The 23,857-nt window shown below is 44.5% G+C and overlaps 1 protein-coding gene and 1 long non-coding RNA gene across 3 annotated transcripts in view; one reads left to right on the forward strand and one right to left on the reverse strand.

Annotated features, from left to right (window-relative positions):
- Nucleotides 1–624: 624 nt before the first annotated feature.
- Nucleotides 625–10,129, reverse strand: LOC144929558 (uncharacterized). Its single transcript, XR_013634837.1, has 2 exons — nt 9,883–10,129; nt 625–852 (listed from the first exon to the last, which is right to left on the reverse strand). It is a non-coding gene; the product is annotated as an uncharacterized LOC144929558 (long non-coding RNA).
- The window catches only part of CLIC4 (chloride intracellular channel 4), a 54,168-nt gene continuing 40,266 nt past the window's right edge, over nt 9,956–23,857 (forward strand). Inside the window, exon 1 of one of the 2 annotated variants that reach the window (XM_073317405.2) lies at nt 9,956–10,134. In XM_073317405.2, coding sequence (XP_073173506.1) covers nt 10,063–10,134 — 72 coding nt within the window. In that variant the 5' untranslated portion in view covers nt 9,956–10,062. Of the gene's footprint in view, nt 10,135–14,650; nt 14,760–23,857 lie in introns of those variants that run through there. The other variant, XM_073317406.2, reaches the window with a different exon arrangement.

Consider the following 23,857-nt stretch of genomic DNA (forward strand, 5'->3'; position numbering starts at 1 on the left):
CCTGCTCAAAGCAGGACCAATCCCCAACTAAATCAAGGGTGAAGGTGCTGGACTTGGGTTCAGCTCTAGGTGAAGTTCCCAGCTCTGCACAGACTTTTCCTGTGTTCTTGGATCAGTCACTTGAGCCCTGAGTGAGGAAAGCATGTGCTACCATCCCTCTGAAGATGTAGGTGCTGTTCTGAGTAGGAATCATTTCCTGAATCAGGGCCATAGCCTCTTTGGCCCAGATCCTCCAAGGTATTTAGGTGTCTAGCTCCCATTGATTTAAATAGGAGTTAGGTGCCTAAATACATGTGAGGCTCTGGGCCTTTGTGCCTCAGTTCCCAATCTGTAGAATAGAGATCATAATCCTTCTGTTCTGTGTCTTCTCCATTTAGCCTGTGAGCTCTTCAGGGAAGGGACTGTCTCTTCTGATGTGTACACAGCACCTGGCATGATGGGGCCCCAAACTCAGCTGGGCACTCCAGGTGCTAGCATTATACAGTTAATAATAACACACCACAATGCAGTTTTGATTATTTTAACCCAAAATTTGGAAGGCAACAGAGTACTACCCATAATGCGCTAAATTCACACTCGACCTAAGTAATGGAATTCCATTAGGAACAAATTCAGCGCAACAGGTTGATCTTTAAATGGGTTTATTTACAATCTAGGCACACTTGGAGGAGGAGGAAAAGGAAATGAAACTCGAGGAAAGATGATCTCGTGCAGGGCACTGGAAGATTTATGATCCCCCCTCACATTTAAAGGGCCAGATTCTGAACTCATTTATAACATGTGGCATTGAGATCGTAATGTCATGCTTTCCTGGTCACCTTGATAGGTCACTTAACCTCTCTCAGCCGTCATCTGTAAAAGAGAGATGAATTAATGCAAACCAAATGCATATGTTTCTATGTCACTACTGTACAAAGTTCATCTTTCTTTCCCATGCTTCACTGATCCCGAGCTACTGTAAAGCACCCTAGGCAGTTTTCTCTAAGCTGCAGCAGGGGAATAGACTGGTGCAGAGCAGCCCAGAATTGGGGAAATGCAGCGGGCACCTTTATGAGCTGGGAGCTGTTTGGCTGCAGCTTAAGGTCTGCACCGTTGGTCCAAATTCATGTCGTCAGTTACCAGCTGCAAAGCCATTGACTTCGGTGGGGTTTCACCTTGGTAAATGCGAGCAGGAGCAGGGCACAGCCCTATTTCTGTGCCATGCTTTTTCTGCTATGCTTGTGGTAAAGAACACTGGCGATAAAGCTGCTGATGGCAACCGCATTGATTGGCACTTGTAATGTTAGACATGGCGGTCCTGTAATAAATCTGGGCAGCTTAGCAAGAGTCTGCTGTGGAGCTGTACAGTTTTGTATCAAGCAAGCGGGATTTAATGTGGTTCCCCCACCACCACCACAGTCTTAGCTAACATCCTGGAGAGAAAATGTATTGATTCACTGCCATTACTCTAATTGGATTGATCCTCTCCAGATGCTGTTAGCGTGCTGATGAAAGAGGGCAAGTGGGACTGCGTTTCCACATTCTGGTCACATACAATAGAGAGCATGGTACAAGATGTGTTGATGTTAGTGTATGTATTTGTATTCTGCACAGGATCATCCTCCAGGGCCTTTTACAGAACTCGGAGGCTATTAAAAGGCAACATCAAACAGCATTTCTTCAATTTAGATTTCAAGCCAGAAACTGGTCTATGGGAGCTGCTCAGCCGGGAGTTGCTTATGCCTTACATAAAGTGTTCATTAGGGAAGCCATTGGTCTAACAGCATCTTTCAGATATTTCCTGTGGCTCCAAAGGGTGAAGAGGGTAGAAAAATAAGAGGAACGCTCTTGTTCGTGGTATTTGATTTGTTGTATTTCAGTGTACGGTAACTGAGAGACATCTCAGTCAAGTTCAAATCTTTCATTGGGTTTAAACAAGTCCAGTTTCAATATTTCTTTTTCTCTTTTGGAAGAGCAATGTGATTCTGTTTTAACAACATTTTGTCACCAGATCCCATGTTTGTATTTTAGTATTAAACTTACTGGATTTAATAAAACAAAAAACAGCCGATGAGATCGATGCATATCTACCTGTTGCTGGCTTTCAAATGACACCATTTGCATAAAAATAGATGGAGAAATGGCAGAGCCTTTCTCTGGAAATTCATGAACTAATTTACTCAGACATACACTGAAATGCTATTTTAGATATAAGGAATAAAAAAACATACAATTGACTTTGGATTATTCTTACAGCCCTTTCTGTTGGTAGCTCCTCTCTCTAGAGGCAGCAGAGGGATGTGTCTTGTAAGATTTTAAAGAGTCCACACCAAAGCATTGCATCTCTGCCTCCTTCAGGCTTTGGGCTGGGGTTTAAAATCAAAACCCAAATCTGGGTATGGTCCCTTCTCGGTAGAAAGGGAGAAACTGAAACCTTTGATCTGAATTCTCTCCCCAGTGGGATATTCAAATGGCAGACTTTGTAAGCGTTGGCCAATCTCTGATCTTCAAGGAAGTAAGAAGGGCAGCGGCTGCAAGGGGTGCAGAAATGCACCCCCCTCCCAGTTGTTGTTGCCCATTTTTCTACTAACACAAAAGTATCGCCAGCATTAAGAGCTGCAAGGCCCCAAGCTGCCAGAAGGGGAGAATCAGGCAATGAATCAACTGCCCCATCACTGGCCAGGAGGTGATACCGGGGAGGATCTGACAGCTAGTTGCCCACGGAACCTTCCACTCCTGTTGCCTCTAAATGAGTGGGGATCCTTCCCAGGTGGATATTTGCACTGCTTAAAGGCAGCCTGCCCCTCCTCCCCCTTATACATCCTCCAAATGACTGAAGCTTCTAAATCAATTGCAGGGCATAGACTGGCTTTTGCAGCATTTCATCTGCACAGAGATGGAAGCAAGGTGAAAACTGGAGCCCCGTCTTCATTCCTGCAGGCTTGAGCTGTACTGTGCTTTTATGTAGGGCCCTACCACAGGAGAGGGAACCTGCAAACAATACATGCTTTGTTTGTGTCTCTGAACCCTGGGCACAAACAGAGGCTGAGCCCAAACATTTAACTACCAAATGCATTAATTACTATCCCTGGGGAGGCAACACATGCCAGTAACCAGAGAAAACCATGTTGCTACTTGGAAAGGAACATGGATTGTTAAATGATTCTTAAAATGCAATTGCCACCACTAGAAGTTGCCGATTTCAATTTCCTAGAACTATTTGTCCTTGAAGCTCTGCTTGAAGAGTGTTAACCTAAGCTGAACAGCTGCCCAGGGGCACAAAAATTATGAACTGAAGTCAGCTTCAGCATGAATTAATATTATGGGCTAGATCCTCGCTAGCGCCATTGGCAAAATCACTAGCTCCATTGACTTCAGCCGTGCTATGCTGATGGACATCAGCCCAGGATCTGGGCCTGTATTTTCAGCAGTATCAGGTGCCAACTTTGGGACCAATCCTGCAAGGTGCAGAGTGCCCTCAGCTCCTTTAACTTCAGCACTTCACAGGATCAGGCCCCTTCAGAACGTGAAGTTAATGCTAAAGTCTGACATTCGGTCACTCCCGATGAAAATGAGCCATCTAGGAACAGCTGGTCGTGAGCTGTAGCAAATGCAAACCAATTTGTCCCAAAGAAAAGTTTGATTTTTCCCTGTACCACCCGTAAATCTGACAGGCTAACATCCGCTGATGAGATTTCGTAAACAAATACTGCTTGACAAGGGGGTAATAAAATAATAATGAGCAATATCATTGTAGTGAAATACTGGATGATAGATAGGAGGTGATGGATCTAGCTGAACTGCATTCAGTTTAGCAAACCTGCGTGGGTGGGAATTACTGGGGCTACATTCCTGAAGGGGGGTATTTTAAATTATAAGGAGGAAACCACTGGAACAGCATGTAGGGGCACAAGGATTTAACCTCAGCTTTCCCTTCCTTTTGGACAGATTCTCACAGGAAGGACCCTTGAAGTACCAAGGTCCAGACAGGATGTGTTAAGCTCAGACCGAGAGCCCCAAGTCTGAATTTCCCTGTGTGTAGCAGTTGAGTAAGAATGTTTAATAGTTTTTAATCATGAGAGGCTGTGTGGTTCAGTGCTTAGTGCAGGGGATTGTGAGTCAGGGTCCTGGCTCCTATTCCCATCTCTACCTTTCTGGATGGCCTTGGGCAAGTTTCTCTGTCTCTCTCGCACTCTCTTTGCTTCAGTATGCTCTGGTTTAAAGTGGATCTAAGAATCCTTGCTTAGTTTCCAGGAGCGCTGTGCTATTGTAGGAACATAAAGTGCCACACCAGACCAGATCAGTGGTCCAGCATTTCCTCTCCATGCAGAAGATGCAAAAACCTTTGCAAATAAGCAGTTACGGAACAATGTAGCTATAGAGTCTCTTTGTAATGTTTGCCAGTTAGTGGTTGGCTTATACCCTGAAGCATAAGGTTTGTATCCCTGCCAAACTTTTGTTTGATTGTGTTTTCTTATTAATCCTTCCTTGGATAGTCTCATTATCCACAAAGGCAGGGATTTTCAAATGAGTCTAAACACACACATCCTATTTAATTTCAGTGAGATTGAGTTCCTAATTCCTTTAAATGCCTCTGAGAAGTATATCCATAAATATGGATCCTTTTTGAATCTTTGGGATCAGGGGCATCATGGGGCAATAAGTTCAAAGGCTAATTGTGCATGGGGAGGGGAAAAGCATTTCTTTTTATAAGTTATAAATGTACTGCCTTTCATTTTCAAAAGCATTTTAAGATTTAGGGATGAAAAGAGGCTGCACAAATACCAAGATGCTAGAAATGCAAAATCATAATATATTGCGTAACGGTTCTGTAGAATGGAAGCCATGAATGCAATACAGTACAATTAACAGAAAGGGCATAGCCTAGTGTTCTGAGGATAGAAGAGAGAGAGGCGGGAATCCCTGTGTTCTAATTCCCTAGTTCTGATACCAGTTCCCTCTTTAGCTTTGGATACACCACTTTTCTGACTCATTTCCAACCACTGCAAAATGTGGACAATGCTTATTTCTACATAAAGGTGTCATGAGGATTGGTTATTTATTTTGTAAAGCATTTAGAAGGTAAGTACTAACCATTAATTATTATTATGGAAACCTTCCAAAATAACACATCTACCAATCACAGAAATAGGAAAACATCTGAAAGCTTTCACGATTCAAAACCACTGTGAACCTCATTAAAGAAAGAAGCTTCCTTTTAATGGAAAAGATGAGGGGTCAAGGAGTCCATTGAAATAGAAGAAAAGGTCACCCACAAGTGAAAGAGCTTAAAGAATGTTAGAAAGTAGGCGAGGCTAATACAGCTGGATAGAAATAAACTGATCCTTAACCACCCTTCAAGCCACCACCATATGCTGCCTTTTAATAGAGAAGAAACTCAGTGGTGATTAATGGTAACAGTAATGGACTTGGCACACTTTGGAGCTCATTTATATCCCATCTGGGGTAAACAGAATTTTTGGGGGGGAGGGATAGCTCAGTGGTTTGAGCATTGGCCTGCTAAATCCAGGGTTGTGAGTTCAATCCTTGAGGGGACCATTTAGGGATCTGGGGCAAAAATTGGGGATTGGTCCTGCTTTGAGCAGGGGGTTGGACTAGATGACCTCCTGAGGTCCCTTCCAACCCTGATATTCTATATTGCTGATAAAAATGCAACATAGCACAAAGGGTACTGCAGCCCAGAACTTGTGACTTAACATCTGCACCTCTTAGCTTCCAGAATGTGGACATCAGCGTAGAGTTGTGCAGGACAGCTGTTTCTGTACATTAGAAATATTGCCCTCTTGTGCTGTGCTCCTTGAGGGAGAAGTGGGCATCACCTTGTTTACCAGTAAGCTAAGTTTTACAGTAGTTTGACATTTACAGAAATCTGCAATTTTAACATCTTACGTTGCAAGATGGTGAATTTATATACCTGAAGGCTTCTTCAGTCCAAATGCTGGAAGCTGAAACTAGACAAATTCAGAGTGGAAATAAGGTGTAGTATTTTAACAGTGAAGGTGATTAAGCATTGGAACAATTTACCAAGGGTTGTGGTGGATTCTCCATCATGGCAATTTTAAAATCAAGACTGGATGCTTCTCTGAAAGAGTGGTAGCCATGTTAGTCTGTATCAGCAAAAAGAACGAGGAGGACTTGTGGCACCTTAGAGACTAACAAATTTATTTGAGCATAAGCTTTCATGGGCTAAAGCCCAGTTCATCAGTGAAGTAGGAGTGGGCTTTAGCCCACGAAAGCTTATGCTCAAATAAATGTTAGGCTCTAAGGTGACACAAGTACTCCTCGTTCTTTTCTCTAACAGATACGCTGTAGTTCAAACAGGAATTATTTTGGGGAAGTTCTGCGGCCTCTGTTGTGCAGAGGGTTGGACATTGGTCTCCTCTGGCTTTGGAATCTATGAAGCTATTTAGTCAGAGAATAGGTACAGCAGGGGCAGTAGGAGATTTCCGTGCACTCCCTGTCGCAGTGTGTCCTAGTCCCGATTCAGAGGAACCACCTCTGGAATGAGTGTTTGTCAGTCCTTGGCCTCTGAGCTGAAGCCACCAATAGAGGTGGTGGTTTTGTGGTGTGGGTGAGTTTGCTGGGAACTGGTCTGACCAATTCAGTTCATCAGGGGCCACCAAGCTGTCAGCAGATGGTAATGACTTTCAGCCACTACCAACCTGGGATTGATATGAAATGCAAGGAAAGGCTCCAAATCCTGTTAACAAGTCCCTGACTCCCCCGTCCTCCACTGGTTAGTGGCATGAATCACTCCCTCAGCCCTGTTGTTGAAGTGTTAGTTCATAAAGATACAGCGTTGCAAATTGGCAATGCTGGTGTCTCAGTTCCAATCTTCTCTAGGGGAGTAAACTTCGTCCCTCCTCAATATCTGCCTCCAGGGTCTTTTGAAGTATAGGGAGATGAGAATTGATTGCAGTTAACACAAACGGAGATTCTCCACTGAAGCCCCTAGACATAGCTAGACCCTGTGGTTCCCTCTAGCTGCCAGACTGACAATACACAGCATCTGCTGCCTAGGTTTCTGTATAGGGCCTCTCTACATCCTCGCCTGGACTAAGCTGCCACAGAAGAGCCAGTTGATAACCCTACACTGATACACCAGTTTCTAATGTAGAATGTCTCATTCCAAGAACTACAGGGATTCCTTGGAATCGTTGCAAACTAATAAATAAATAGCCCTCCTACTGACTCTAATGGGAGTTAAGCCCTCCTACAGACTCTAAATAGTTAAGAAGAGCTGCAGAGGACCCATAGAAATCAGTCTGAAAAGACCCTCTCAGGTCAGCTGCCGAACCCTGCTACCAGTGCATCAAATTACTTGTAGAAAAGGGCAGTTAGATTGCCTATAATGGCATGCAGCCCTTCAGTGACTGCCACTAACAAAAATCCACAACTGTTGAAAATGGGCCACTAGATGGGAAGGGCTCTAAGTTACTACAGAAAATTCTTTCCGAGGTATATGCTCAGGTCTAACTGATTGCCATATCTGGAGTCAGGAAGCAATTTTCCCCCAAGTCAGACTGGCAGAGACACTGAGGGTTTTTCACCTTCCTCTGCAGCCTGGGACATGATTTAAACTAGTGTAAATGGTGAATTCTCTGTAACTTGAAGTGTTTAAACCATGATTTGAGGACTTCAGCAACTTAGCTAGAGGTTAAAGGGGTCTGTTTCAGGAGTGGGTGAGGTTCTGGGGCCTGCTGTGTGCAGGTCAGAGTAGATGATCATGATGGTCCCTTCTGCCTTAAAGTCTGAGTCTATGAAAACACCACTTGCCTCTTTCCCCCTCTCGGTGAAAATTTGGTCAAGTACATTTAAAAAGGAAAAACATTTTTTTAAGATGACACATTTTGCTCAACTCAAAAATGCCTGCTGGGGGGGTGGGGAGGCTATTAAATTAACACCGCACACTCTGTTCATAATATTCTTCCTCTGATCAGTGTCTTGCTGCATGAACCTCCTTGAGTACAAACTGGAAAGTTGTATGACAGCATGTACAGGTCACATAACGGAGGGCCACATAGCCCTGCTGCACCCCGTCCCAGGGATGTCCCAGTGGGGCAGCATCACTGAGTGGAGGTAATTTGGTACAGCTGTGCTTACTTAGATTCTGACTCTTTAAAAGGGTTTGGGCCACAGAAAGTGCGGGCATGGGATGAAGATATGACAAAGCTGCTCTGTTCATAATTGGTCGGGAGACTACACACTGTTCAGTTGCATGGAGAGAGTGTGATCAGAGGCTGTGCTATTCTGGTTGTACACAAACCTTGCAAATAAACTGGAAAAGGCAGAAGGTGTGGTTTTATTTTGTTGCTTAACCTACATCTGCTGTGAACTTTCTCCCGGGCGACTCAGGTCCTGGCCCCACTATGGGAGAGAAATCAAGACAAAAAATCTCCTCCACATTTCTTTCCTGACTAGGTAATGTGTATTTCTCTCTCCTGCTCCAGATGTTTCTTTTGTGGTGAAAGAGGCCTGCCTCCTCGCTGACAGGCATGTAGACAGATGTTCCCTGGGCTGGGCAGTCATCAAATACTTACAGCCAGTTACAGAAGAGGGGAGTTTCCTTGGCTTCATCAGACAGATAAATTGTGGATGGCTGGGCTGCTGCCTAGCTCTGGTGAGCTGGGTTTCACCTCACAGGCCATAACAGCAGCTCTACAGTCTGGGGCAGGAGGAGGAGGGTGCTGGTTTCCTGCCCCCTCTTTGCCAAGCACAGCCCCATGAGGTGGCTGCTCCCAGACATTAGGTCATTGGGCAGCGCACCAGCAGCAGCGGGCTCCGCAGTGCCCCCCTCCCCAGAACAATCTTAGGCAAAAATAACAATCCAGAATTAGACCAGGGTGCGGTGGGAGCATTTCTCATGGAATGGGCGTGTGTGGGTGTGTGAGAATGTGCAGCCTGGGTGGGCATCACCCCCAGCAGCCTCTTTCCACCCCCCTCTCCCCTTCCTACCCCCCCCAAGGGCAGCCTCCCTCTCCCCTCGGTGACCTCCCTTTCCCTCCAGGGCGACCTCCCTTCTCCCTCACCTCCCCCCCCTCCCCACGGCAGCCCCACCATCCCCCCTCTCCCCACAGCAGCCTCCCTCCCCAGGGTGACCTCCCTCTCCCCTCCCTTTCCCCCCAGGGCGACCTCCCTTCTCCCTCACCTCCCCCCCCCTCCCCACGGCAGCCTCCCTCCCCAGGGTGACCTCCCTCTCCCCTCCCTTTCTCCCCAGGGCGACCTCCCTTCTCCCTCACCTTCCCCCTCTCTCCCCACGGCAGCTCCCCCCACCTTCCCTCCCTCTCCCCATGGCAGCCCCACCATCCCCCCTCTCCCCACGGCAACCTCCCTCCCCAGGGTGACCTCCCTCTCCCCTCCCTTTCCCCCCAGGGCGACCTCCCTTCTCCCTCACCTCCCCCCCCCTCCCCACGGCAGCCTCCCTCCCCAGGGTGACCTCCCTCTCCCCTCCCTTTCCCCCCAGGGCGACCTCCCTTCTCCCTCACCTCCCCCCCTCCCCACGGCAGCCCCACCATCCCCCCTCTCCCCACGGCAGCCTCCCTCTCCCCTCCCTTTCCCCCCAGGGCGACCTCTCCCCCCTTTCGCCCCAGGGCAGCTTCCCTCTCCCCCAGCAGCGTCTTCCTCCCCACAGCCAGCCCGGCTCTCGCTGAAGGGATCCCCCCGTCTCCCTCCCCCCCCGTGCCAGGCGGAGCTCGGAGGAGCGGCCCCCCCAGCGCAGCTGCACCACAAGCCCCACCCCTCGGAGCTGCAGCCCGAGGCCCACTCAAGCCCGGGAGCCATAGGCCACGCCCCCTCCCCCTGGGACCCCTGAAGTCCGCCCGGCGGGGCACCCGTTTGTCTCAGCCCCGCCCGCCGACCACGCCCCCTCCCATAGAGACTCACTGCTCCGGCCCCGCCCCCTGAGGCCCCGCCCCCTCTGGCGTCCCGGCCGCCGCTGGCTGAGGCCGTCGCGCGGGGCGGTCAGTCAGTCGCTCAGTCGCTCGCAGGGCGGCGGCGTCTCTTGGTCCGGGCGCGGGGGGAGAGGAGCGAGCCGGCGCTGCCGGCCGGCCGGGCGGAGGGAGCATGGCGCTGTCGGTGCCGGTGAACGGGCTGAAGGAAGGTGACAAGGAGCCGCTCATCGAACTCTTCGTCAAGGTACGGGCGGCTGGGGGGGCCCCCCCTCCCCCTCCCCCTCCGGGACCCCCCCTCAGTTTCCTTCGGCCCCGGGGAGACCGGCCAGCCCCCCGGGACCCCCCCCGGGAGCTCCCCCCTAGGACCCCCCCAGCTTCCTCCAGCCCTAGGGAGACCGGCCAGCCCCCAGGGACCCCCCTTCAGCCGCCCCCCGGGATCCCCCCTCAGTCCCCTCCTGGGACCCCCCCCAGCTTCCTCCAGCCCCTGGGACCCCCCATCAGCCCCCCCGTGCCCCCGCTCAGCTTCCTCCAGCCCCAGGGAGACCAGCCGCCCCCCGGGAGCCCCCTCCTAGGACACTCCCAGCTTCCTCCAGCCCTAGGGAGACCGGCCAGCCACCAGGGACCCCCCTTCAGCCCTCCCAGCCGCCCCCCGGGATCCCCCCTCAGTCCCCTCCTGGGACCCCCCCCAGCTTCCTCCAGCCTCTGGGACCCCCCATCAGCCCCCCCGTGCCCCCGCTCAGCTTCCTCCAGCCCCAGGGAGACCAGCCGCCCCCCGGGAGCCCCCTCCTAGGACACTCCCAGCTTCCTCCAGCCCTAGGGAGACCGGCCAGCCCCCAGGGACCCCCCTTCAGCCCCCCCAGCCGCCCCCCGGGATCCCTCCTCAGTCCCCTCCTGGGACCCCCCCCAGCTTCCTCCAGCCCCTGGGAGCCCCCCCGAGACCCCCTCAGCTTCCTCCAGCCCCAGGGAGACCAGCCGCCCCCCGGGATCCCTCCTTAGTCCCCTCCTGGGACCCCCCCAGCCCACTCTGGCGCCCCCCCTTCCCTGAGCGCCAAGTCTGAATTCCCCCTCCCCCACCCCGGACTCGGTGATTCACCCCCAACCCCCCCCCGTCTGATAGCCCTCCCCTCCGGTACTCCCCCCCCCGCCTTGAGGGAGCCGCCGTGGCCAGCCCCGGTGAGTCCCGCTCCGCTCACCCATCCCTGGGCGGCTCCCTCTGGGCAGCGCTCGGCTCCGAGCGGGGAATTCCCCCGCGTCCCGCCTTTGGGCGAGGCCTCCCCCTCCCCGTGGGTTTTCCCGTTGCCGCCTTTCTCCTCTCCCCCCCAACATCCTCCTCCTTCGCCCAGGGTCTCCCTCGCCATGCCGGCCGGGCTGGGGCTGGATGCACACGGGCTCGCTGTATAAAGGGATCAGAGTTTAGAGGGGGAAAGGTTTTGTTTGTTTTTTTGGATGAAACTCCCCGGATCTCTGGAGTGGGAGAGAGAAAACGGCCCCAAGAGAGGAGAGAGCTTCACTCTTTAGAGGTCCCTTATTAATGCGCCCCCCCTTTGTTGCAAATGTAACTTTATTTTATGGTTTTCATGGAACCCCTCCCTCCCCCTGGAGTCAATAATCAAATTAGTTCTATCTCAGCCCCTTACTGAAGCGGCACAGAGAAGGGATGTCTTCAGCTGGGATTTGAAAAAAGAGATGGAGAGCCGACGCTAGGGCATCTGAAGGCATGCTCTGGTGAAATCATTGTGTTATGCAGACAGTGAATAATCTGTTACTCACCCGTTCTCGGTGTGAAAAGTGGCACGTGAATTTTTTGTTTTTACTTAATTTCCTCAAAGCCTTTTCTTAAATCTGCAAGATACTTTTGTCCTCAGTGGCTGCAGGTAATGCCCTCCTTCCTGCATGCAGGGCTGGAGACAACTGGAGACAGGGCACTCTCTGCAGTCTTCAATTTAAAAAAGAGGGTGTGTCCCAATTTGTGAAATTTTCCTGGGAAGTGGAAGCTACAAACATAAAGGTCTTGAAGCTGTGACCTACAGTAAATATGTACATATAGTTAGCAAATGATAATACAAACCACAGACATATTTGAAGATACTAAGAATATGTACATACTTTACAGAAAAATTGTCCAAACAGGGAAGAGCTAGCAGTTGTTGTTGTTATAATTTCTTCACAGCAGACAATGTGCTCAACATTGAAATGGCAAGGAATAGCTTCTATTTCTCCATATATCAGTGCCTCACAAGTGCACCACAGTTCACCTCCCTACACTTTGTTGGAATAAGTTGGAATATCCGGGAACATTAATAAGCTTTTGCTCCTGTGCAACAATTTAACTATTTTGACTGAAACATAATAGGCCTTTAAATACACAACTAATTTTTCTTCCAGACAAGGAGAGAAGTGTGTGGTGTTGCACTGTATTTGCATTTATCATAAAATAATGCAAATGCCATATGGTTCTCAAATGTTTTGTATTTGTATGATGTAAAATCTTGGTTCCTCTGGGGCTCTTTGGTGATGCAACAGCATCATCCTTTCTGCTTCAAAGGGGGGAAGACGATTCGGGGGGAAGTGGGGAATAAGTAGCAATTTTTTTTGTTTACCCATAGGTTAAATTCATCAAGGGAAAAATGCCTCGGGGGACTCGCTTTTTAAAAACCGTTTTTAACCCTTCAGATGAGGTTTCTGTCCACTGCCAAGAGAGGATAATGCAAGATTCTTAGTCTCTTTTTTGGAAACTGCTTATATCAGCCACAGGGATAGAGTTGAGGAGTTAAAGCTTCCACCAAGACCTTCTTGAGTTTGCGCTGAAGTTAAGTGGCCCACTTTAAAAAGAAAAAAAGAAAAGCTAAGATCTTTCTATTATTTAAAAGTTTGTATCAAGTCTGTACCAGAGGATATACCAGTAACCACCTAGAGAAGACACTGCAGCAGAGCATTCCTGTTTCGTTTGCCTTTTTTGTTCAAAATATTTTAAATCATAGAAGCACAGTTCACATGGTGACAATAAAACAGTAAAATATAGATAATTTCAATTTGAAATGTTAGTCACAACTGTCTGTAATGTTTATTTAATATTATAATAGCACCCAGAGGTCTCAATGAGGATATGAGCCCTATTGTGCCAGGTAAACCTATGAAATTATTGAAAATATCACCCTAAGTCACTGACTATGGTGGGCTTATGCTTCTAAGTCACTGAGGTGCTTTTGAAAATTCAACCCGATAGCGTCTGTCCTGAAGAACTTCAGTCAAAAACAAATGGAATATGAAGTGTTGGAAGAGGGATAAAGCCAAATATATACATATCTGTGTATGTATTTCTTGAGATTTATATTGTTGCATCCATCTGCTACTCTGGGTGACTTTGACAAATAACAATACAACAGAAATAGCAGCAAATTTCCATAAAAATCCCCAGTGAAACTTTATCTCTATCATGACCCAATAGATGGGCCTTTCCCTACCAAATGTGTGTCAACTATAAACAGTTGCCTTCAACAGGTCCCGACCACATCAGACCTGTCTTTGCATTTTTTCTGATAAATTGGCCCATTACATATTTATATAATTATCTATATCTACCCTACTCTCCATTATTAATTGTCTGGTTTCTTATAGACTTCAGGGCAGAGACGGGTCTTGAGGTGGGGTTTGAAGGAGAAGAGGGAAGTGACCTTGCGGATCTGGTTAAGGAGGGCACCCCATGCATAAGGGGTTATGAAAGAAGGCACAGAAATGTTTGCATGTAGGACATGTTGGTTGTTCTATAATCAGGTACCAAGAAGGATGCTGGACCCCTTAAGGGAACTTACTGTTCCTCTTCCATTATACTGTTTCATTCCATAGTGTTATATGTATATGGAATACATGTGTGCTGTTTTACAGAGTTTTTTGGCATGAATTTGGAATGACCGCATCAAGGGCTATACATGAGTATTGCCTACCACTAGGAATCTCTCCTTCTCAATTTTATGAAATTACCATCTCACAACTCCCAGCAGGGGGTATGATATCTGCCTTTAAAGTCAAGTCCTCAGACATGAAGAAGAGCTCTGTGTCGCTCCAGATCTTGTGTATGTCACCAACAGAAGTTGGTCAAATAAAAGAAATTACTTCATCCATCTTGTCACTTTAAAGTCAAGATCAGCTTTTTTTAAAACAAACAAAAAAGCTAGTAACTGGTCCAGGGCATTATCTTGCCCTTCCTGATGTTTTTTAGGTCAGGGAAATCTTAGAGGAAGATCCTGCATTTGTAGGGAGAGAAGGAAAAGTTTTTTCTGGCAACTTGATTAAAAGGCCATTTCCACTTCCTATGCTCTGTAACCTATCCCGCATTGTGCTTAAATCACTCTGGGAACAATAGTCTGTCACTCAGTTATTGTTGAGTGGGGAGCCAGCTGGTAGGAAATAGCAGGACTATTAAGGTGGTCATTTCCATACAAGCTAACATCAAATAAAATAGAACGTTTAAAATAAGACACCTATTAGTTTTTAGTTTAACCTCAATGGCAAGCCAATTTGGTGTTGTAGTCAGGCATATGTTCCATAACCAGGGAGCATGGTGTATATGTTCCAGTTAATCAGAAGATGTAGCCCCATGTGTGTGGAATAGGTTAAAAAACATTAGGACATTGTCTGCAGTCAGTTAATAAATGTAAAACCAAAAGATAGCATTGAATAGGGAACCTAGGTAATCAGTTTCCAAAGTGAATACTACAATCTTTTGCTCAACCTGTGCACAGTGAAGCTTTTAAAATTGAGGTAATGTAATGGAAAGACTCTGACCAAGCAAGAAGTCTGGCTCATGAAGTCTTTGCCAAATGACCTGCATACACAGGATTGCAGGAGCTGGACTGAAATAAAATACAGGTATGGATTAAAGTTTCAGAAATCTATGAAGCATTAGTCAGCCTGGCTATATTCCCAAAATTTAGGTCTTAAAACCATCTTACTGGGTTGTGATCAGTGACAGAACTGTCTAGAGGAAAATGTGTGCACATGGTTCGCTTTCAATCATGTACAACTGTAAAAAGCTGTTAGAACAATCAAAACAATTTGAGGGTTCCTCTCAAGGCAGTATTTATACTGGGGGCTGTAATTCATATTTGTATTTTCTGTGCTGAGGCATATTTGAAAAGTAAGCACTAGATGTAGAGATAGGAAAACAGTTTCTGTTGTACAAAGCTATTGATGTGATGTGCGAAGAGTAATGTATGGTGTTGCTTGTGGAATTTATGCTGGTGGTCTCTGGTAATGAATAATTTTAGTATTTGTATAATTTGTCTTTCATTAACCCCGCTGATGGGCTGCCTGCAGCCCATTTTAACTTATAAATGCAAATGTTTGCTAAGTCTTTCTTTACGAGCTGATTTGGAGGAACTAGTGATGTATCTCATTCCTCATGTGCTTTCAGGGTAGCTTCCTAGCTTGTTCACGTGTATTATTGATAAGAGAGGCCTGCTTCCATTGTCTAACAGGAATGTTTTTAAAAGACCCAAGTGGCATCTTACAGTAATGAAGACTGAAATGTAACGAGCATGGGGTATCACGCATAGCAACTCAGGCAATGTGATTTGATTAGAGCTCTTATAAAGCAGCCTGTGGTAATTGCAGTTCAGTTTGTCTTGTCTGGATTTTACTTTTTTTCTCTCTTTCTTTCTTTTTTTTTTTAAGTGTTGGGTTAATGTTTCTTTAGTCAAATAAAAGCACTCATCTGTGAAACCTGATGACAGAGTACACAAAACTGTAGGGTTTGTTTAAGATGGCATGCAAAAGAGCTGTGGATGAAGGTTGCCCAACAGCAGGGTGAAAACAGAGCACATCAGTATTCCCGGACAGTTTAGGAAAGGAGGGGAATGCCATATTACACTGAAACTACAGGGAGCATTTGAGAAGGTAAATTATAGGTAGCCAGATTGGGGCTAACATCCTTACTCCTGAAAAAAAGTGCTATGGGATCTTTAATAACTATGAGTGCCAAAGACTTTGCGTTTATCATATGTGTAAGAGCGCCTCTAGCAGCAAATGCCCCATGTTGAAGCATTGGTTCAGTGCTGAGTGAGAGGGAGGAATACACTGAATTGCCAATGTTCAGTGTTTTCTTTTGTCTTCTAGTCACATTTTGACAAGGCCCATCCCTAGTTCATTTAATATCTTACATCTCATGGGTGGTATGATAGCTGTATATTGATTGTAACAGGTCACCCTTCAAACTGCGTCATTGCCATACTTGTTTGCTTTGACAGCAAAACCATGCAATCAAAACAAGACCCAGTCAGTAAATAAGCAATGTCCTAAGAAGATGATCTTGTCGGGGTGGTTCGTCACAAGGTAATCTCATTAGACACAGTCATTTCTCTAGGTACAGTATTCTCAGCAAAGGATAATCTTGTAATAACCTCTGCACCTGAAAATTTTCTCACCCTACATCTGAAATACATTTGGTGTAAAGATAAACATTGTGTTATGGGTAACAAACATCTTGTTGTTCCTCTTCACCTGGTGATCCTTTTCTTTGTCTGCTTTTATTTGTGGGGCAGGTGGGGAGTGGTTTCCCAGTGTTTGAGAGCAAATATTGGCAAAGCATAAGTGATTCTTTATACACTGAGGATTAAATGTCTTGCATGTCCTCAAAGGCAATTGATTATAATGAATCATACATTAGAAACTGGCATTGGACTTCTTCCCCTTCTTTGGTCAGGCAAATCATATTTCTTTAAAAACTGTCGTTTGCTTTGGAGGAGGTATTAGTGCTCATAACCATAAACCCCATTGTTTTCTCATCTGCATCTGTTTTCTAATCTCTTTTTTTTTAACAACAAAAAAAGCAGAGCTGTGATACTTGGTACAATATTCAGCTTTTTTCAAAAAGTTTCAAGTTTCAACATTAAGTTCTGTCTAATGTTTAACCAGCAGAAAACAGGATTAAAAACTTGGAACAATTAACCATTAATAATGGTTACACATGTGAATTAGCTTCTCTTCGACTGGAGGTCACTTGCAACATTTTGCTGAATTTCTGTTGTACTTGTTTTAACCAATAATTCTATTTCTGGTAGGTATTCCCCTTTAATGCTATAATTAATGTTTAGGCAGTTCCATGTATGAACATCTTAGCTTTTTCAAGTTTAAAATCTGCATTTAGTTTCTCAAGGGAGCCTCTGTTTCACTTTGCAACTGGAAGATGTCTGACAGTACACTGATTTCCCCCCAGTGCTGAGAGCATTGGCTGTGTGTGGATTTGAACCCATTGTCTTCTGGCCCAAAATCAAGTGCTACAAATAGGACCATGCTGATATCTACAGTATATCTTGTGAGGAAAACAGACTTTTGCTTTGACATCCTCTGAAGACGCTGTAACAGTTTACACCATAAACACTTTATATGAACATGGCGACTGCCAAGAAAACCCTCTTCAGATGGGAAGCATCTCACCCTGTGTATTGGGAGCTTTATTAGTACTGTATAAGCAATAAAGGGGGGGGAAATGAAAAGCTTTTGTGTACACAAACCTTGTGACTATTTTGACACTCAGTAGAACAAAGAGTTTCAGCACATCCACCTAATAGAGATCAGTAAACAGAAAAGCACATCAAAGGCTATGGCAGACTGAATCCATTGATGTTTGAGATGCATTTTTTTAACGTCATTGTCCCTAATCATAAGTATATTAGGGAATGCACAGAATCATGGGAATATAGTACTTATGAATGCGACATCAGAGGTTGAATGTAAGTATTTGAGAAGGTGACGCTAGCTGACTGCTGGAAAGTAGCACACTTGTGAGGAATGTTTGTGTAAACTCATGAGTTACCCTTAGAAGTGAGTGGGAGAGTCCATAGTTTCAGATAATCTTTCATTGACAGTACCCTGAAGACAGTACTGTATTAGCATCCTAAGAAGTTAGGCTGCAAGGGTAATGATTACCTGAAGTGACTCAAGGTCGCTGTCGAGTACAGCAGAGGTTCTCAACCTTTTTCTTTCTGAGGCCCCCCCCCCACCCCCAACATGCTATAAACTCCACAGCCCACCTGTGCTGCAACAACTATTTTTCTGCATATAAAAGCCAGGACTAGCATTAGGGGATAGCAAGCAGGGCGATTGCCTGGGGCCCCATGCCACAGGGGGCCCAGTGAAACTAAGTTGCTCAGGCTTCAGCTTCAGCCCCGGTGGCAGGATTCTGGGCCCCAGGCTTCAGCAGTGGGGCTTTGGTTTTCTGCCCTGTAATGCCCATGTATGTAATGCCAGCCCTGCTTGGTGGACCCCCAGAAACTTGCGGTCCCCCCAGGGGCCCTGGACCGCTGGTTGAGAACCGGAGCAGTGCAGGATAGCGAGCATAAACTAACTTGTGGAGGAGGCAGTCGGACTACCTGATGGAAGAAACAGTTCTCCTTATAAGAATAGTTGGAATGAAAATGATTCCTTTTTTTCCTTTGCATACTTATCCCCAGGGTGGACAGAGAAGAAAATTCCCCATTCTCTACAGCTAGCTTTTCACATCTCCACTGCAGGCCTTTCTTGTGTTTTGTCCCCAGTGTCTCAGACCTTGTTCAGAGACTGGAAGTAGCTTATGTCAGACAGCTATATGAATCGAATACACTAGCCATGCATAGGCTGAGTTGGAATGAACTAGCAAAGAGAGTTCTACTACAACAAAAAGGGAGATGCAGAACCTAATTTCTTTACCTAGACCCATGAGCTGAGTGCTTCTCATTCTCCAGAGAAGGCGCGAGCTCTGAGTTGCATTTCATTATAACATCTGCGTTTGTTAGTGCAGCTGCTAGTTAAATAGTAAGTTCTGTGCTTCTGAGACAGAATGACTTTTGTACTTCATGAGGTTGCATATTTGTTTAAAAAGTTTAACCCTTTCAAAAGGGGCAATTGGGGACTTGAATTTGTGTTAACATTTCTTGTTTGGTTGGCTTGTGAGAATTTACTCATGGGTTCATAGACACATTTTTACAACCCGGACGACAATTATGACACCTAGCTTGACATGCAAAACACAAGCCATAGAATTTCACCTAATGATTCCTGCATCAAGCCCATAAATCCTGATTGAGCTAAACACATCTTTTAGAAGGATATTTAATCTTAAAATGAAGTCTGAGTGGAACTTGTATACCTGTCAGTAACTGGTATGTTTTTTTGGGTAGAGGTTCTCTATATCAACCAGTCCCCTGTAATTGAGGTTGGCTGCATTCAACTTTTTCTGGAGGTTGTTGGCCTTTTGTCCTGGATTATCCAAAGAGGGTCACTTGAGCAATGTAGGGGCGGTGTTCTGGGCCAAAACATGGCTTTCATGGTACTCTCACTCTGTTGGACTAGGGAGTGAAGGACTGAGCTTGGACCAAGGATATAGGTGAAACTAAACTGAGTTAGTAATTTTGCTTTGGATGCCCTACTGCAGCAAGATCTCTGTCGGGGGACAGTTTGCACAGAAAACTGAAGTAAATCTATATTTGTAACAAAACCCAACTTATTTGTAAAGCACTTTGATGATGGGAAAACATATAAAGTGATCTTTATTAATAGGTTTTATTTTCAAAGTTTTTCTTGGAGCTACTCAGAAACTGTGAATAAACTTAATTTGTAAAATTGCTCCCATTTGATCTATTCCACCCTTGAAACACTTAGTACTCAAAAAGGCAGTCCACTTATATTGTGCTGATCACAGTGGTATCGGAGTGCCTGAACATATTCTTGATCTTCAGGAAACTTCCTGATTAACTTTCATACTTCTGTGACTTCAGGCAGAAATTTAGTCTTTGGTTCTGTTAAACTCCTTTATCGGTCTCTTGCTAAAGAGGAGAGTAGCTATAAAACTTAGGTTGAATATCTTCCATTTCAAGTAAAAATTTGCTGTTGTGGCACAGTCTGATTTCAGTGTGTAGAATGCTGCATTTGCTTATATTAAAGTTTAAAACATTAAACCAAACTCCACATTAATTACAAGGCTCTTTGTGTTGCAGTGTTCTAAAGAGACCAAACTTAATCTTTGTATTGTTGGCTAGACAAAGGGCCAAGGGGCCTTCTTTATGCAAGGAAAGGAAATGGTTTTCAGTTCTGTAGTTTAAATGTCCATATTAGGTATAAACTAAATATAGGAGTGTAACCCAGGAGTGAAGTCACATCTGTATAATTTCATGAGAAGACCTAATGAGATCAGTCAGTGCTACTGGATCGGCTTCAGATTCCTTCCCCTCCCCCTTTTATATTTTTGGCTCTGTTAAAATATTACCAGATTGGCAAGGGCCTGTTGGTCTGCATGTTGAGCTTCCTTTATTTAAAGGAAATAGTTTCTACAAAGAATCAGTGTGGCTATAGAGAAGTTCAACAAATGCAAGTATTTTTAAAAAAAAAAAAACTTTCAGAGCTAGGCTATATTTCTCTCTAGCAGAACAGGCCATACAGATAATTGTTTTAATGATGGGTTTGAGGTGTATTCGCTTCCAGTAGATGAGAAATAGGTTTGCCATAATCTATTCTAAGGCGAGTAGAGTGCATGCAGATGCTGAAGATATGATTGCAGATTTCCATCTCGAAAAGATGGCTCCAAATGAATCTACTAGTGTGCCGGCTGTTTAAAAAAGAGCTTTGTCAACTAAGATGCTGCTGTTTTCCCCCTACAGATATGGAAAACTCCAGAGCATGTGCAGTGTCAGTGCTTCATTTTGATTGGCTTTAACAGCTTGAATTATTTTTTTCACATGCACATTCCTGATATGAAGCATAAGGCAACTGTGAGACTTTGGAATCCTATTGTTTAGTCATATTCTTCTGGCTTTATCAGAATATCAGACCCCCCTCAACTTTCTACTTTTGCCTAGTGTTATGACATTAAGTGTCACCTGAGCACTCCCCATTGCCTATAACTCTCCTGATCCATGAGGATTATAATTATGAAAACAGTTTAACATGACAACTTGAATGACTTGAACTTATATTTTGTTTGAACAAAAATTGCTCTTCCAAGAGTTTTTGCCTTCTGTGCTTTGTTTTTACCATTCCACTCCACTAATTTACCCAACTTTTTCCCCTTAATTTATAGATTAGTTTACAAAATACTCAGAAGGTTTTTTGCATTACTCTGCACACCTACCAAGTTATAAACCTTTAACTGTCAACTTTATTCATGTTTCTGAAGTCCAGTGGCTGGGGATATGATTCTTTCTACTACAGTTTTATGAGCCATTGCTGTATTTTGTGAGGAGGCCAGGCCAAAGCTAGGGAGTAGGTCTCTTGTGCTGTAGCCAGAGCACATGCTGTACCCTACCAAACTTAAGGGAGGGGGGGAAAAGCTCTCACAATAGCTGTTCCAAGCTCTTGTGCTAAGTATGCAAGTTTGAATTCCAAGCACTTTGTTGAACAAACTCACCAGAGTGCAGTTAACTTTGTACTTAGATTTCCACTAAAATATTGTAACATTTTATGTCAACCTATTACACAAAGTGGATTTTAGTCAGTTTTATCACATATTACTTTATTCTTTTGTAACAAAAGCCTGGCTCATTTTCTCAGAGAATTTGCACTCAACAAGTAGAGATTGCCGAGGAGAGACACCAGTAGAATATCTGATGTGCCAGTTTTTCATGCCATTACTTAATAGGTGTTGTGGCAAGGCAAGAAAACTTCATGCATGTGGAATATTCCACACAATCCAAGCTTTTATTCATGTGATTACATTCCTTTGTCCACTGAAGGACTGACCTGTATGTAATGTAGATTTTGACCTGACCACTTAGCTGATTCCCATAAGGATGAGTTCCTGATGAATAACAAAATAAGAACAACTTATATATTTTAATATCCTGCCATGAAAACCCCAGATTTTTTTAACAGAATTGCACTTTGAGAATTGGGTAATGGCAAACACAATTCTTCTGGAACCATAAAAAAAGTCTCACCTTTCCTTTCTTGCAGAGCTCTAAGGAACTAAAGACAGTAAGTAATCGCATCATCAGTTCTGGTTCATACTGGTTACTAGTAATATCTCTTTGTATTGTGGTGGTTTATTTGAAAGGTGTAATGTTGGGTTTAAGGTGGAGATTCCTATCCCTACATTGGTGATAGTTAAGTACAGAGAGGGAGGGGTAGTTCACTCCATTCTTTCCTTTGCTTTTGAGGTTACACAGAAGAATACCAACTGATGTGGCCAGGGATTACTTAAAAAGATCACCAACTAATTTCATATAGGACCACCAGTGTGTCATCAGGCAGCAATAATCTTTTGTCACTTCTTACCTAGGCCAGGTTTCAGCTAATAACTTGCAAGAGAAATGTTCCAGATCCTGTTGTCAATCTTTTGAGCCTTTCAGTCCCTCTCACTTCCCTTCCAGTTTCACTGAATCAATACAAAATTCTGCTACAGTCTGGTTAATGTACTTTTATTAGCCCTACTATAACTTCTGGTTATCAGATTTGTCCATTTTTTGTTTTCATTTTGATAGGTCTGCCTAAAAAGGCTCTGGATATTTGAGACTTGCCCAAAGTTACTTTTGATGATCTTTGCTATACAGATAAGAATTCTCACTTTTGAGATTGAAGAATACCTTATATCAATTTAGCTTAAGGCAATAAGGAATTAATTTATATGGAATTAACTTAAGTCACTCTTAAATTGACTTAAGTGCCCAAACAAGGGGGTTGCTCTGACTTAACTAAATTGATACAAGTTTTGTGTGTAGAGGAGGCTATAGTCTAGCTGCTGTAGATTCATTCATTCATTCCTTGGTGTGTTTCCTCTGAAGTTGCAGAAGGAGAAAGCTATAGAAGTGACTGTAAATATGCTAGTTCTCCTATTTGGAAACTCTTGAACTAAATGTTTGTTTCCCTTCACTCTTGTAAGGGTTTTTTGGGTAAAATTGGCTTGAGAATAATACATACCTGTAGTTACTAATTTTGTCCTTTCTTATATAAATTAGATTGCAATTTTGGAAATATTTCATTTTCTGAATACTAAACCAGTTTGTGTTCCTCAGTAACTGGTAATGTAGGATGCGTTTAGTGTATAATTATACTGCTCTGGTTCTTTTAATAGAAAATAGGACTTTTGAGGAAATGGCATAACGTAGTGGCACTGCCCTTCCTGCATTGGCAATAGTCTGTAATATGCTCTGGGTATGTCTGCCCAGGAAAAGGAATATGGTGGGCAGAGGTAAATTTGAAGAATTAGATATTTAAAGCTCTCACATAGTAAGTTATTTTACACAACTTCCAGAGTTTAATATTAGGCATTTCAGTAGGATATGTTTCCAAACATCTATACACCCAGACTTTTTTTTTAATGTTTATTGGTTCTTTTTCAAATAGCTCTGATGCGGCAAATGAAGACAAGAAACCCAGATTGCTTCATCGGACCTGCAGTGTGAATCTGAGAGCTCAATTTTTGCCCAAACTTGTTAGTTATAACTGTACTCTGTGCTTAGAACTTTGTGGATTGAGCTGAGAATACATATAAAGCTTTCTGTACTAAATACCGGAAACAGACCTGAGTGTGCTTAGACACAGTCTCACTAAATATTTATATAAGCCCAATTCTCCTGTGGTTTTTCTTGATTTCTGCTTAATATTTAGTTAATCAAACTGCTGTATTTTTATGCTTTTATAGAAGTTTTCAGATATTCCGCATCTTGAAACTGCGATTTGCCTTTGTTTGGTCTGATTTTGCTGAGAGTCTCCCATTGGTTAATTTGCCCTCAAGAGATAAACAACTTTGGTCCTAAGCAGTTGCTGAATGTGTCTTATCTATGGACAAAAGATATCAGAGGAATGAGTTTTGGATCTCATAAACATGACAGACGTGTACTGCAGGAAACTTCCCAAACTGGAACAAAGAAATGTAAACAGCATAAACTAGTTAGTGAATGTTTTGATTTTACCAAATCTTAGCTCTAATACCCTGCCACACAGAGGTTATGAAGAACGCTGGCTTAGAGGGAAATGTTCTGAAATGTGTTCTGTTCTAT

This window comes from Lepidochelys kempii, chromosome 19 (genome assembly GCF_965140285.1).
Source record: "Lepidochelys kempii isolate rLepKem1 chromosome 19, rLepKem1.hap1, whole genome shotgun sequence".
Taxonomy (NCBI): Eukaryota; Metazoa; Chordata; order Testudines; family Cheloniidae; genus Lepidochelys; species Lepidochelys kempii.